Source organism: Dunckerocampus dactyliophorus, chromosome 12, assembly GCF_027744805.1.
Source record: "Dunckerocampus dactyliophorus isolate RoL2022-P2 chromosome 12, RoL_Ddac_1.1, whole genome shotgun sequence".
Classification (NCBI taxonomy): Eukaryota; Metazoa; Chordata; class Actinopteri; order Syngnathiformes; family Syngnathidae; genus Dunckerocampus; species Dunckerocampus dactyliophorus.
The window spans coordinates 6577501-6592301 of record NC_072830.1 but is presented as its reverse complement, the minus strand read 5'-3'; the positions used below and the strand labels follow the sequence as shown (position 1 = coordinate 6592301).

The following is a 14801-nucleotide window of genomic DNA, read 5'->3' as shown; positions in this document are numbered from 1 at the left end:
ATGTTGTACTATACAGCACGCCCTAAAAAATGTCGTACTATACATTATGGCCGAAAAAATGTCATACTGTATATCACGCCCTAAAAATGTTGTACAATACAGCACGACCTAAAAAATGTTGTACTATACATCATGTTGGAAAATATGTCATACTATACAGCACCCCTTAAAAAATGTCGTACTATACATCATACCCTAAAAATGTTGTACTATACATCATGCATGATGTATAGTACATGTTTGAACATGTCAAACATGTTTGAAAAAATGTCGTACTATAGAGCACGCCCAAAAAAATGTTGTACTATACATCAAGCCCTAAAAAATGTCGTACTATACAACACGCCCTAAAAAATGTCGTACTATACAACATGCCCTAAAAAATGCCGTACTATACAACACGCCCTAAAAAATGTCGTACTATATATCACGCCCTAAAAATGTTGTACTATACATCATGTTTGAAAATATGTCATACTATACAGCATCCCCTAAAAAATGTTGTACTATACATCATACCCTAAAAATGTCATACTATACATCATGCATGATGTATAGTACATGTTTTAACATGTCAAACATGTTTGAAAAAATGTCGTACTATAGAGCACGCCCTAAAAAATGTTGTACTATACATCAAGCCCTAAAAATGTCGTACTATACAACACGCCCTAAAAAATGCCGTACTATACAACATGCCCTAAAATATGTCGTACTATATATCACGCCCTAAAAATGTTGTACTAAACAGCATGCCCTAAAAAATGTCGTACATACATCATGTCCGAAAAAATGATGTACAATACAGCACGACCTAAAAAATGTTGTACTATACATCATGTTTGAAAGTATGTCACACTATACAGCACCCCTTAAAAAATGTCGTACTATACATCATACCCTAAAAATGTTGTACTATACATCATGCATGATGTATAGTACATGTTTGAACATGTCAAACATGTTTGAAAAAATGTCATACTATAGAGCACGCCCTAAAAATGTTGTACTATACATCATGCATGATGTATAGTACATGTTTTAACATGTCAAACATGTTTGAAAAAATGTCGTACTATACATCATACCCTAAAAATGTTGTACTATACATCATGTATGATGTATAGTACATGTTTGAACATGTCAAACATGTTTGAAAAAATGTCGTACTATAGAGCACGCCCTAAAAATGTCGTACTATACATCAAGCCCTAAAAAATGTCGTACTATACAACACGCCCTAAAAAATGTCGTACTACACATCATGTCCCAAAAAATGTAATGCTGTACATCACAACTGAAAAAAGTGTCACAGTACATCCAGCATATACCTTGGATCCCTAGATACATACATTATACTGTACTGTACATACTGTACATGTAATGCTAGCATGCTAGATGTTAGTGTGCCAGCTATTGGCATTTTTGGAATTTACATTCCGATGTGATTCTCCCCAAATTCAAATAGATAGCAGTTAGGACTTTTGTGTATCTAAGTTGTGGGGGGCTAGCGTTGGCATTTTGCATGTCTCATGGAGAGTTATCACTTTGGCTGCTGTCTGTTGAAGCCTGCTAGCAGGCCCATTTCAAATAAAACATTTTGTAGCTGATATTATTGATATGATTATTATTAGGTAATGAGGTGTGACTTAAAGCAGGGGTTGAAGGTCAGAGTGCGCTCGCCTTTCCGCGCATGCACAGCAGACGAGGTCCCCAAAGGTCCAAAGTGGGCGTGACTTCTGTGTAGTTCATGTAAAAGTCAGTGTATTGTGCTCTGCCAGGCACTGGAGCATGTAGGTGATGTGTGCGCGTGCGTGTGCGTGTGTGTGTGTGTGTGTGTGTGTGTGTGTGTGTGCGCACGAAGAAGGAAGCTGAATAATAAACGCAGCTTGAAGTTCGTCTGCGACGTGTTCAGACTGCTGAGTGGCACTGAGGCCTTCACTGGGCTCAGCTGATGCTTGTGATGGGATGCTGGCGGGGGGGTCGTTATAGGGGTAATGAATTGAGGAGGCAGCCCCCCCCCCCCTCCTCCTTCCATCTCCTACCCCTCCTCCCACTCACTTTCTTTTTTGTATCCCAACCAGCACACATCCCTCCAGCCAGCCTGCAGCAACGGGAGCGTTGCTATGGCAACATGGACCTGCCAAGGACCAGTGTGATTGTGAGTGCTCGAGGGGGGGGGGTGCACTGCTCTTAATGTCTACCACCCCCCTTTACAAAAAATATGCCTGTGTACAGTGGATCAATAACACAAAGTCTCATTGTTGGTGTTGCACTTTCTTGCGTGTGTGTGCGTGTGTGTGTGTGTGTGTGTGTGTGTGTGTGTCTGTGTGTGTGTGTGTGTGCGTGTGCGCGTGTGTGTGTGTGCGTGTGTGCGAGACTGCTGCAGCCATCAATAGATAATCTTTGCTGCAGCAGCAACTGGATGGCCTACTAATGTTGTCCCCCACCCTTGCCTCTTTCTCTCTGCACCCCCTCCCGCCCCCATTTCAACAACTCCCCTTCATCTGCTTCGGCAACTACAGCACCTGTTCCTGGAGATGACAGATCTTTAAGATGTGCAGCGAAGCCTGCTTCTTTTTGTTTTTTTACAAAGCGGTATGCGTACTTACACACAGGGCGGGCTCAGACACACGATTTCCCAGATTTCCCGGACATGCAGCATCACGGGAGCATCTCTCACACACCAGTGCCAGTTACAAGTGCCCCCTGCTGGTGGGTGGTAGTTAGTTGTTTTGTTTTTTTTAAATAAATTTTAGAAATTGGAAGTTAAACCTAAGGGCCAGATTGATGAGAGGAATGGGCTATATTTTACTCCCCCGTCCCGCTAGGTGCCCTTGTCTGGTTTGGAGGCTGCCCCAGACAGGAAGTGAGTGACATTGTGCTAGGCTGCACACACACACACACACGCACACACACAGTGTTGCCAGGCGGTGTGTGAAGTCAGCACGCTCGCTGACATATGTTCTCAAAGCAGCCCTCTTAGCAGCTTGCAGCAGTTGCCATGGAAACCACACTGCCATCTCCCCCATTGTTTGGACCGCCTCCTCCATAGCATTGATATTCTTTCTGTGTGCGTGTGCGAGCGTGATGAACACTAACAGAGAACACGGTCCTTCGTGTGACCTTCACAGCAGATGTCTCAGCTCCTCAGGTTGACTGCAGGTCATGTGATAGTCTTTGTATCATGTACACACGGTGTACAATGCATATGATGGGTTTAAAAAAAAAAAAGATGTATAAAGTTGCATTGTCATTGGATAGGAGCATATCTGCTGGTGTGTATTTGTGTCATGAGGGAGGGCGTGTCCTACCCTTTATCGAGGTGTGCATTATTATTCGGCTTCTTTTCCACACGCAAAATGTTGTGGAAAAAACACTGAAGTCTTCTGAGAGGGATGCAACATTAAGCCTGCACGTGCGGCACGCCACCAAGGGGGGCGCCAGAGTTACAAAGCTCCACCGAGCTTGTGGGCGTGGCTTACCTTCCCTCGCTGCACGCCTGTCCCAAGAAGCTCCTGTTTGCTTGATCGTGGCCCCGCCCACATGAATCACGACAACAAGAGTCAACATCATTTTTATTCAAACAAAACAACAAACATTTGGAGCAAAAATGGACTTAAAAATATCGTCACAGTGTCTCGTGATGCTGTAAACCCTTCCAAACACTTATTTAACATTTCCCAGGATGATTAAGATCACTTTGTGTCACGTCAGGCTTCCTCTTTTAGCTGCCAAAAGTGTTGATTTGATTTACAAAGGTCACTTCTTATGTGTTGTTCACTCGTTTGGTTTAATATAAACTATATTGCTTTTTTTTTAAGTTTTCTTTTTGGGAATACATTCAAACTTGGGAAAAAAAAACAAGTAAAGTGCTTCTTTGCTTGATCTCTCTTTCGCTCACACACATTAAGTGAAATAGCTTGTGTTGCCTAGCAACATAGTGTTGTGTATATGTCTTTATTATTCTTAACTCTCCTCTGTGCGCATGACTTGATACAAGCTGCAGGCTAGTTAGCTTCATTAGAACACGTTTATTAAACATCCGGAGACAATTTTTGTGCACTCTCACTTCCGTAGCGACCTGGGAATTCCGGCAAGCACCTCCCGCGTCTATTCTTAGCCCGCGTCTCGTCTGCAGCGGCCGATCAATATGCGCCTTAACGGCGCTAGCAGCTGCTGGGCTAGCGCTGACAAAGACGGATAAGCCGGCGTGGCATAAAGCGCTCGACTTGACGAGAGGCGGCATTAAGCCGGTCGCGGCTAAAGATAGAAGCCTCCTGCTATGGAATGATATCCCAGCGGCCCACTTTCACGATGGCCCTGTGTTGCTTCTACCAGGAGATCATCTTGGCGCCGATACAAAGTGGGGCAAAGCGGACAGGAAAACTTTTTTTAAAAAAGCGTTTAAATTAGTGTGTTGGTATCCTGCTGCATGGAGCTAACCACTGCTGCTAACACTTATGTCACTTAAACACACTATGAAGTTTCAATGTCACAATTAAGCTCCCATGATGCACCACAGTACAACCAAGATGGCGTCACTGAAAACATGCCAAGTAGATTTGAATCGAGCTTGATGTGTCTTGTGTGACCCCTGACCCTCCTGTTTGACCCCTGACCTTCATTTTGACCCTTCACCTTGAGTGTAAGCTTAGGAAAAATGAGGTTTAAACTAAAATTAGCACTTTTGTCAATGAACTCTGGCTGGTTGTGTAAGCGTGTTTGCTTACATTCTGTGAGTTTACTGTAAAGCGGGAAAATAAAGTATTAGCTTGTGTTTACGTGCGCTGGAAAGACGCAACGCGGCGGCAACCTTGTTGGCGGCAGCTGGAGGAACTTCTTTATCAGGCATATGGAGGAGGAAGGAGTGTGGGAGGAGAGTGAAGGAGGTTGGTCGACCATGCTGTGAATGAGGACTCCGTTTCCCAGGGGGCTTTGCGGCAGCCGCTGGAAAAGCCGCCGGGCCCCATGGCATGGAGGGGGCGGCGCCACAGGAACCTGGCGTGTGGAATCATGGCGGATGCGGGCTGATCATGGCGCTGGTGCACAGGAGGATTGTGGGTAGATGGATATGTCAAGAAGGCGGAGCCCCGCCCCTTCTGGACTGTGATGTGTGACAGGTGGATCGAGTCGGTGCGCAGACCCCCTCCCCCACTTAGTGGCAACCATGTTGGATGGACTTACCTCTCGCCACGTCACATGACCTTGAGACTAAAGATGCTGCGTTGCTTCAATGGTTTATTGGACCAGTACAAATCAAAGTTTACATCTTTGCGTGGTCACACATGGAGCATTCATTGGTCCGTCAGCGCTCGCCACAAACGTACCGTCCATTCCGACAGTTTGATTGCAAACCATAAAATTCACATGCAATGATTGAACACACAGAAAGAAGAAGCAGTCGCTCGCTCTCTTCTAGAACATTCTTTCAACAGCGTTGTTGGTCTCGTTTGGGTTGTAAACATTAGTTAGTAGCGTCTCTCCGGTCTAGACTGATCCTGATGAGTGGGCCAGTCTTTGATGGGGGTGAGGGTGAAATGGTCTTTGGGCTGAGTCGGGAGGACATGCTAACCTACGACACCCTGAGAAGCAGCATCATCATCATCATCATCATCATCTGGCCTTTCTCCTAGCCTCTAACGCCTCCTCTAGGGAACGCTGGTTGCCGTGCAACTGGCTCCGTTCTGGTTGTCATGGAGACGGGTTAAGGTGGACCTTGGAAAGTTGGATGTACGCCAGGATGAACGCTAGCATGGTCAGCAGCTCTGGGGAGAAACGGCACGGAACCCTGTCACCTTTCCACCAAGCGCCCCAGTCCACTTTGGACCGCTGTCTGTCTCGCCTGCGTCGAGCACCACCCCGGTAGCTACGACTGTGCTCGGGACCCCAACCAAAGGGGGTTCTCTCCATGCAGTGCGACACGTTACTTTGCTAAGTGGGCTAAGACCACCTGAAGAGATGGTCTTGGGCCGCCTGCAAGTGAGCCAAAAGACACAAACCGCCCACCCTCCATGGAGCCCACCACCCACAGGGGGTCGGCTTTGGTGGTTGGTAGGATGGTTAAGGTACCAACATTCCAGTGAAGTGTACCGCTTGGTGGAAAGGAATCTTGGGAGTGGTGTCTAATCGTGCTAATGACATACTTGTTGAGGGTCCAGTGCCCCAGACACCCCTCCCACCCCCCAGGCCTGCAGACAAGGTGACGCTAGTAGTAGTTATGTTATCGATGGAGAACATCACATGGTGTGCAGCAGAGGAAGAGGCGGCAGTGGGGAGGACAGTGATTGGTTGATTTGGTTTGGTCAGGTGACTGAGAGGTGGCGTGGTGGTGGTGGTGGTGGTGGGGGGGTTATGGACAGTCGAGCTGAGTCAGATCACATGATGAGGGTTTGCAGCTATAACGTCAGGAGGTTCCATGAGGAGCTATGGAAGCCTGACTGGTTTTAGCTTGTTGGTGGACACTGGACACGACACCCGCACCAACCCCCCACCCCAGACCTCACACACACGCGCACGCACGCACACACACACGCACGCACACTGGCCCCCCCCTTGATGTGTTACTGTGATGATGCAGAGTGTGGTGGAAGGTGAAGAATAAGACAACAGAAGACAGGTGATGCTAAAATGAACATTTATAATGACTGCTGTTGCTGTGGCAAATAAGAATCTTAGAAAATGACCTCATAGATATTATTAGCACTAGATGGCCCACTTCACTGGTAATCCACAAGTCAACAAACACAACTCACTAGGTTTTTTTTTCTTTACAAACACAATGCTACAGTTACATTAAATATTCAATACTCTGTACGTCAGGTAATGAATGTTGTTAAAAAGCAACCACTAAGATACTAAAAAAAAAAGAAAGAAAAGCAAAACAATATTAATTTCACCTTTTTTTCCAGTCGTTCCCTTTTTTAAATTCTTGCTGTTATTTTGTGTCATGATAATAATAAATAGCTCATGTGTGGGAAATGGGGCGGGCAGCATAAATCAGGGGTGGAGCTTCGAGCCATGCGGTGAAATGAGACGTTTACTTCCTGATCTCACCTTTTAATACTTGGAGCAGGAGGAGATATGTGCTGACCTTTCATGTAAACCAGACTGTATTGCACAAAGGTTAGCTCCGCCTCCTGACGCACACACCTGAGCCGAGCTGAGCGAGTGATATGTCTGACAGTGGCGCCACCCGCAGGTCAATGACTGACAATGACTCCTATTCTTACTACTACTACTACTACTAGTTAATGGGAATACAGCAGCTAACTGAACATGACTAACAAGAGCACAACTAACAGCGACTAACCAGCGTCTTTATGCTGCCGCCCCCAAAACGCCCCCACCCTCCCCACCCCTCCCCTCCCCCCCGAACACTTGACAAAAATATTTACAATGAGAGAACAAAAAGGTGAGGAAACAGTTTAGTGTTTTTTTTCCTTTCTTTTTTTGTCTGCATTTTTTTTTGTTTCTCCAAATTTTTTTTGTCTTTTTTTGTCAGAGCGTCGCCCCCGATGATGAGCAACAAACAAACAAAGAAAAAGAATCCAATCACATCAGCGAGCATTGCACAGTCTCACAGAGGTTGTCGTTTTGTTTTTTTGGGTGGGGGGGTGGGGTGGAATGAAGAGTTATTGTCCCAAACAGCTGGATGGACACAGGAGGGGGGAGGAGGAGGAAGGTCAATAAAGTTCATGAGGAGGAGGTGGGGGGGTCAAACGGTTCAAGAGGAGGACAGAGGATGGCGTCTACACTCCGCACGGCGCCGCCACAAACAAACAAACAAAATAAAAGATTGCTGTCGTTAGAAAAATGAATCTTTCCCATCCAGGAAAATCAATGGAGCGAAGAGTGTGGTGGTGGTGGTGGTGGAGGGGTGGGGGACAGAGAAAAAGGGGGGGAGGTGAGGAGGGTGAAAGGTGCCCCCAACACTATGGCACACAATCAATGAAGTCCCACGGCTGAAGAAGATGACAGAATTAGGAAAGCAGCTGGCATGAGCGGCGACCTGCCTGTGGGGGGGTGGGGTTAATCCTGCTGTGGAGGTGTGTGGAGAGGGTGGAGGAGGAGGCAGAGGCGGTGGGCGGCAAAAAAGGTGCTGTTGGTTGGCGGCGTCATGAGCGACATCATGTTATGAGGGGGCGGAGCATGCTGGCTTCATGGGTGCCTCCGGGATGGATGTCCCACACACGACTACGCAAAGAAAGACGCCCGCAACGCCTTTGTGTGTCCTCGCCCCGGAGTTTGGCACTGGAGGAGGAGGAGGAGGAGGAGGAGGAGTGGGCAGTGAAAGTGCAAAGAAGAGGGTGTGTGTTTGGTGGGGTGGGGGTGGGGTAACCAGGCTACACACATAAAATGGCATCTTGTCGTCAGTTAGTCATCAAGCAGCAAAATAAACAAGAAGAAGAAGAAACAGTGACGTGACAAATGCTCTCTACACTTGCTGGTGTTCATGCCACACACACCCCCCTCCCGTGTGTGTGTGTGTGTGTGTGTGGGAGGGGTGGCGGAGGGGGCGTTCAGAAAAAAAGGGGTGGCAGAGTGGGCGGGGCAGATGTGGAAGAGCCGCACCCCCACACAGAAGCAATGAGGTGAGAAAGTGTGGTTTGCAACGCCGCGCCGAACAGTGTCTTGTTGCCGTGACGACGGTAACACCGAAACCGGGCGAAGCCGGGCAGAGGCGGCACAAGCGACCGCACGGCAACTTTTCGTGCAAACACAAACTTGTTTTTGTTCTTTCGGGAAAAAAAAATCTTTTTGGCGAAATTGACAGGAAGTGGGCGTGTCACCACGACCGAATACTGACTTGCATAAAAACCAAAACACGTAAAGCCATGTCACGGGGACATTTGGACGCCGTTAGTAACGTTAGCCAAAAGCCTCGAGTGTGCACGTGAGGCGTTCGGGGTTGCTTTTGTTCTCAGGTTATTTTGTTCGCGTCACAACGCCCCCACGTGGTAATGAAACGACACACAGTCTAATTTTTTTCTTATTTTTTTTTTTTTGTAGTCCACACTTGACATCATGCAATATATATATATATATACATATATATATATATACGTGCAAAAAAGTTAACATCTATTTCCACAAAATACATCTTCATTGTCACTATAAAAAGTTGTATTTAAGAATGCTAAGTAGTCACATTTTCTTCAGCATTATGATGCTAATGCTAAGCTATCGCTATGTTATTATTTCATCTAGCCCAGAGTGGTAGTGCTGTTGCGTTATGTCCTAGAAATGATAAATATGCTTCATTTGGCACTTTTCACATTTTCCTCGTATAAAAGTACGTCTGCGATATCAAACCAATGTGAGAGCTATTTTGGCACGGCATCAACTAGTTGAGCTTCTTAACTCGTGGTCAGCCACTTCCAGCTAAGGGTGGGCATGTTTTGCGTACATCGGTTAGCGTTTCTTAGCAGCATTTCCCACCAAACAAAAGGAGAAAAACATCTACGGCTATTCATAAAAGCGTCTAGACAGGAAAAGGACGGGACGAGACAACATGCTAGCACATGTATTGCTTCCGGTACTCATCACATTTTAGCTGTCAAAATGTCCACTCCAATAAAAATCAACTTCAAAGAGCGGGAATGGGAACGTCAACTCAACGCTGCCCCCGCAGGAGCACCGCAGGAAGTACAGGACAGGACACCCAAGCCAGCACCACTTCCTGCTTCTGTCTCACAGATCCATCACTCACCATGACACACTTCTAAACATCTAAAATACTCGTGAAGCCGACTTCAGGTTGGGACAATGTCTGCTGCACACAAGGTGGCGGCGTCCTCCAGCGGGACAAACACACTTCCTGCTGTCACCATGACGACACAAGCAACAATATAACTTCCTTTCCAGCACATAGCGTCTCCCCAGGAGAAGAAGCAGCAGCAGCAGCAGCAGAAGAAGAGGAGGACATGCATCATGGCCACCCATGGAGCGATGTGGTAGGAGGAGGCGGAGTCGGGATGGGGGTGCGCTAGGTGGGAGGGAGGGGGGTGAGGAGAGTGGATGGAGTTAAGATGGAGTAAAGAAGCCTCCTTACCAGAAAGCCTCGCTGGCCCAGTGACTCCATCACCACCAATTTGGGTCACATTGCTTCGGAAGAGGAGTCCCCACCCGCCCGACCCCTGCCCTCCCTCAGCAGAGTCCTGAGGGTGAGTAAATCAAATGCACCCCTCCTCCACTTTTTGGCATGTTTACCTTCCATCACACTTGAATTTCATTTGGATGTCAACTTTTTAAGAAAATTCAGAAATTGGTCCCTCCCCCCCCCGCCATCCCCCCTTTCCAGGAGAACAGGTGACCTTTGAACTCAATAGATTGATGCCCTTCATCGACCTTCTCTCCTGCCCGCTGAGGTTCTTCATATGCATTCCTGGCCCTTTCTGTATATATAGTCATATATATGTCATATGTTAGTGTTCCCTGCCATACAAAAGTCATCCAGTTGCGTCCCTGACCTCGGAGGCCGCGAGGACCGCCCCCCACCCCCCTCGCTCGAGAGGCGGCGAGGACCGCCCCCTCGCTTCACAGTGCATTAAGACAAAGATTCAGTGTACTGCGACTGTAAAAAAAAAAACAACAAACAAAAACAAGACAGTCACAAGAACAAACAGCATATCGAGCAGCGCCTATCTCCTTCCATGATATGCACGAGGCTCCGCCCTCCCTCGTCGCCTGTCAGTGTTGGCGTGTGTCAGTAGTTATCCTAAGTGCTATTGCTTCCCTTTAGGGACACAGGCGGAGCAGCAGTGACGCCATTATTTTCTTTTTTCCCCGTCGGAGCACGAGGGAGGATCAGCCAGGTCAACATGGCCGCCGAGACGCCGCGCCGTGAGGCGCCGGCTTGCGTTAAACATGGCTGCCAGCGTTGTGCTCCCTGCTCCTACACTAGGTGGCGCCCTCTCTTAAATAAGACAATTATATTAGACTATGTGACATTAGCATTCATCTGCAGTCCAACGTTTAAATTAAAAGAAAATCATTTACATTCAAGATGAATTCACACGTTTACAAAGACGTGAACTCCTAAGTAATAAATAGTGATGTCATCACGCCGCCGTGCACAGGATTGCTCGCGTGCTTCTTTCCTAGCTAGCCAGCTAGCGCGCTACGTGAGGTCATCAGCATGCGCCTCGGCATCACGGGGCCGCCGTGCACGTGAGGGAACTCCTCCCACGACAGCCGCCCCCCCCACTCCCTTGGAGGCAAGGGGAGGTGTTGTGTTGTTTCCTCACGTGCACGCGTCTCAACTTTGCAGTCATCAAGCCCTCATCAAGGGGGCGGGGCATGTCAAGAAGGGGGCTAAAAAGGGGAGGGGACAAATCAAAGAAAACAAAAACCCTATAGGAGGGCGGGGGTGTCGGGGAAGGGAGGGGGAAGGGCCCACGCCGTCCACTCGCCCCTCCCCTCCCTACTTCCTGTCATTCAGCGTGTCCACGAACAAACGAACATCTTAAGTTACAAAACCAAACAATAAAACAAACCAATAAAAAATCCAGAAAGACGTGAAGTAATAAAACTTATTTACATTTTACACTTTTTTTCTTGTTTTTTTCAGCGTGATAACTCCTCCCCCTTGTCGTCTCAGCACATTTTTTACTTTTTTTTAAGTCGACAATACTGAAAAGACGCAGAGGAAAAAGCCATTCCATCTGACATTCGTGCCCTCCTCTCCTCCCCCGAGCCCCGCCTCTTTTTCCCCTCCTCACTCGTGATTGGCTGTCAGCTTTAGCCCACCTTCTGGGGGTTGGTGGCGCGCACCCCCTGCTCGTAGGTGATTCGCTGGCTGATCAGGTACTGTGCGGCCTGCGTTGCCGCCTGCGAGCCCGTGATGGTGACCTTCCTGTTCCGAGTTCCAGGGATGAACTCGCCTTTCTTGGAGATTTGGATCCTGGCGCCGGTCAGCTCCTGGTACTCCACTAGCGTCTTCCCTCCTTTTCCCAAGATGGCTCCCACCAGGTTTTCCGGCACGGCGATCTCCACCACTTCCTTCGCTCCCTCGGCTAGCTTCTCCGTGGCCAGCAGCGATGACGCCACCAGCGGCGAGGCGGCGCTCAGGTAGCCGTTGGTGGCTCCAGTGGCGGCGGCCAGGGATCCCAAGGAGAAGCCCCCCAGCCCTGCTGCCGGGTGGGCGGCGCTGGTGGAAGCGTCGCTGGCGTAGGATGCCAACAAGTTAGCTGCGGCGGCCGCTGCAGGGTTAGCGTTAGCCGCCACTGCGGCGAGCACCCCTGATGCGGCGGCGGGGTTGAGGCCGAGACCCAGCGAGTTGGTGTTGTACCCATAGCTCGCCAGCGTGTTGAGCGCCGACGTGATGGCCAGCAGGTCGTTGCCGGACAGGCTGGACATGGTGGTCGGGAAAGCCCCCACTCCCGCCAGGCCGGCCTGGCCCAGCAAGGACGACGCCGTGGCCGCCGCCGCTGCTGCCGCGGCGGGCATGACCTCGGTGGAGTTGGCGTACGGTGAGCCGGTGGGGTTGGAGTTGGCGACGGGGCCGGTGATGTTGGAGTAGGAGATGTTGAGGCAGGACGAGCTCTGAGGGTCCTCCTGGATCTTCTGCACGATGATCTCCACGGCTTTGCGGTTCTGCTCCGGCTCGCCGCTGATGGTGACCACGCGCTCCTGCAGGTTGATGCCCTCGGGCTTCTGGGAGAGCTGCACCCACGCCCCTGACTGCTCCATCACTGCCTTGACTGTCGCCCCGCCCTTCCCAATGATCAGCCCTGCCGTGCTGTTGGGGACGATCAGCTTGGCCTGACGAGGACAACAACAACAACAACAACACATGTATCATGTAAATTCACAATCATCTTCATAACATTAAATTCATGCTTATGCTGATTTCAAAGCATGGAACACACAGAAGACGATGAGCAGCGTCTCCATGACGACCATGTGAAAAACAAAACATCATGAGCGCATATGAGAGCATAGGACTCGGTGATGTAAAATTGTCGAGGGAGGTAAACGGGGGTTCTAAAAAGGCTGCTTGAGAACAAAAAAAAATCATCGACTCCCAGGGGGTCACTGTTGCCATGGAAACACAGCTCCAGTCCCATATTGAGAGAGGCGAGTGAAAGGAGTACTATACACACACAAACGCGCACACACACACACAGAGCGCACTTTCTTTCGCTTTTAGAGGTCCACTGTTCAAATCAGCGCAGTGGAGTAGATAAAAAATGTCCGTGTCTTATCCGACACAAGTCCAACATGTTCGTCCCCAAGACTGAACTGAAGATGAGGCCGACGCGGGCTCAACTTGCTGAAATGATGGAGTGACTCATGCGCGCTCATTCACCTGATGCATCTTTTACCAACCAACAGGTTCAATATGCCGCCCGCACACACACACACTCTTCTAACACAGAGCACGTGTGTGTTTTTCTAAAAGCCGTGTGCGCGTGTGTGAGTGCAGCATCACTCCACAATGACCAACATCAGCATTGAGCTCAGGAAAAAAGATGAAAAGACGCCTCCTTGGTAGGAGGGTGAAGGAGGGTGAGGGGGTGTTCTTTGAGAGAGACAAACACTCACATATCCTATTCACACACCAAGGACATCTTTGCGTCGATATCTTCTTTTTTTTAAAGCACATCCTGTTTGCAGGAAACTAATATGAGGTGTGGTGGCGAGCGGTAGGAAGCTCTAAGTGTCTTTGATTTTGGTGTGTGCCTGTGGGAACATTTCTGGTTCTTCCACGGCAAACTCCTCCAAGCATGCCTTTCAATTCAGTCCAGTCCAGCCTCTCATTCATTCATTCATTCATTCATTCATTCATTCAGTGTTCTGACCCTATACTTTTGTCAATGTGCAGTTGCTGACGTTCGTGGGTATGAATTAGCACCACCCAGTGGACAGAAGTGGTAGGGCATGTTTCATGCGCTTGTTTTGACGTTGTGTTGTGATGCTTTTAACGGACGGTTGCTTGGCAACACCGAGTCATCAACCTGACCTCGCGTCTGATAGTTCACTTTCTTTCACTGATTGTCACCTCAGATGACTGCAGACTTTACAGTCAAACAAAAACAGGCCAGACAGACAGTGAGGAAGACACCCGGAAATATTTTCTACCCATGAACTTTTACATCCCACCCACACACAGGAGGAGTATAAACATCAGTGATGTGTGATCCCTCCGTAACGATCACGTCCACCATCTTTATACGGCGCTCATTCACCACTAATGAGCTTCTCCTTGTCCTCCCTTTTCTCGACTTCCATCCAACCTTCCCTTCCTCCAGCCTGTCTCTCATCACCTCATCCGTCCTTATTTGTCACACGCGCGCTGCATCCTATCACAATTTGCTCCCACTGCAGCATGAGCTGATCATGTGACAGGAAGTTTGAGCCTCCTTGGTGGAGTTCCTACCGCCACGTTCAGGGCTTTCTCCTTCGTGTCGGGAGAAACATTCCTGTCCTCATGGATGCGTCCAAGCTGCTGATGAGCACTTCCTGCGAATAAGCCGCTAATGTACTTGGAATACCGTCTGTGTCTAAAATATTAGCAACAGCTCTGTGGTACGATGCGCTACAGTAAACCACATACAACGCGAGGGAGACTTTTGTGAACTTCCTGTGAGCAGAGTCAAAAACAGGAAGTAGGAAACAGGTGTCTGTGCTCAGGGTGAAAGGTCACAGGAAATGGCCACAGGAAGTAGCCCGGGGGGAGCATGCACAAAAAGACCGTCGGGACTTCACAGCTGAGGTCCATCAGTGTGAAGAGAAGCGCCGTAAAGCAACACAATCAACGTTGTGTGTCATATTTGAACGTGCACGACAAACAATGT

At 48.6% G+C, this 14801-nt stretch overlaps 1 protein-coding gene across 3 annotated transcripts in view; it reads right to left on the bottom strand.

Moving 5' to 3' along the window:
• Positions 1-6620: 6620 nt before the first annotated feature.
• nova2 (NOVA alternative splicing regulator 2) overlaps positions 6621-14801 on the bottom strand; it is a 48575-nt gene continuing 40394 nt past the window's right edge. For all 3 annotated transcript variants that reach the window (XM_054793148.1, XM_054793146.1, XM_054793147.1), the window contains one exon: positions 6621-12765. In XM_054793148.1, coding sequence (XP_054649123.1) covers positions 11743-12765 — 1023 coding nt within the window. In that variant the 3' untranslated portion in view covers positions 6621-11742. The remainder of the gene's footprint in view (positions 12766-14801) is intronic.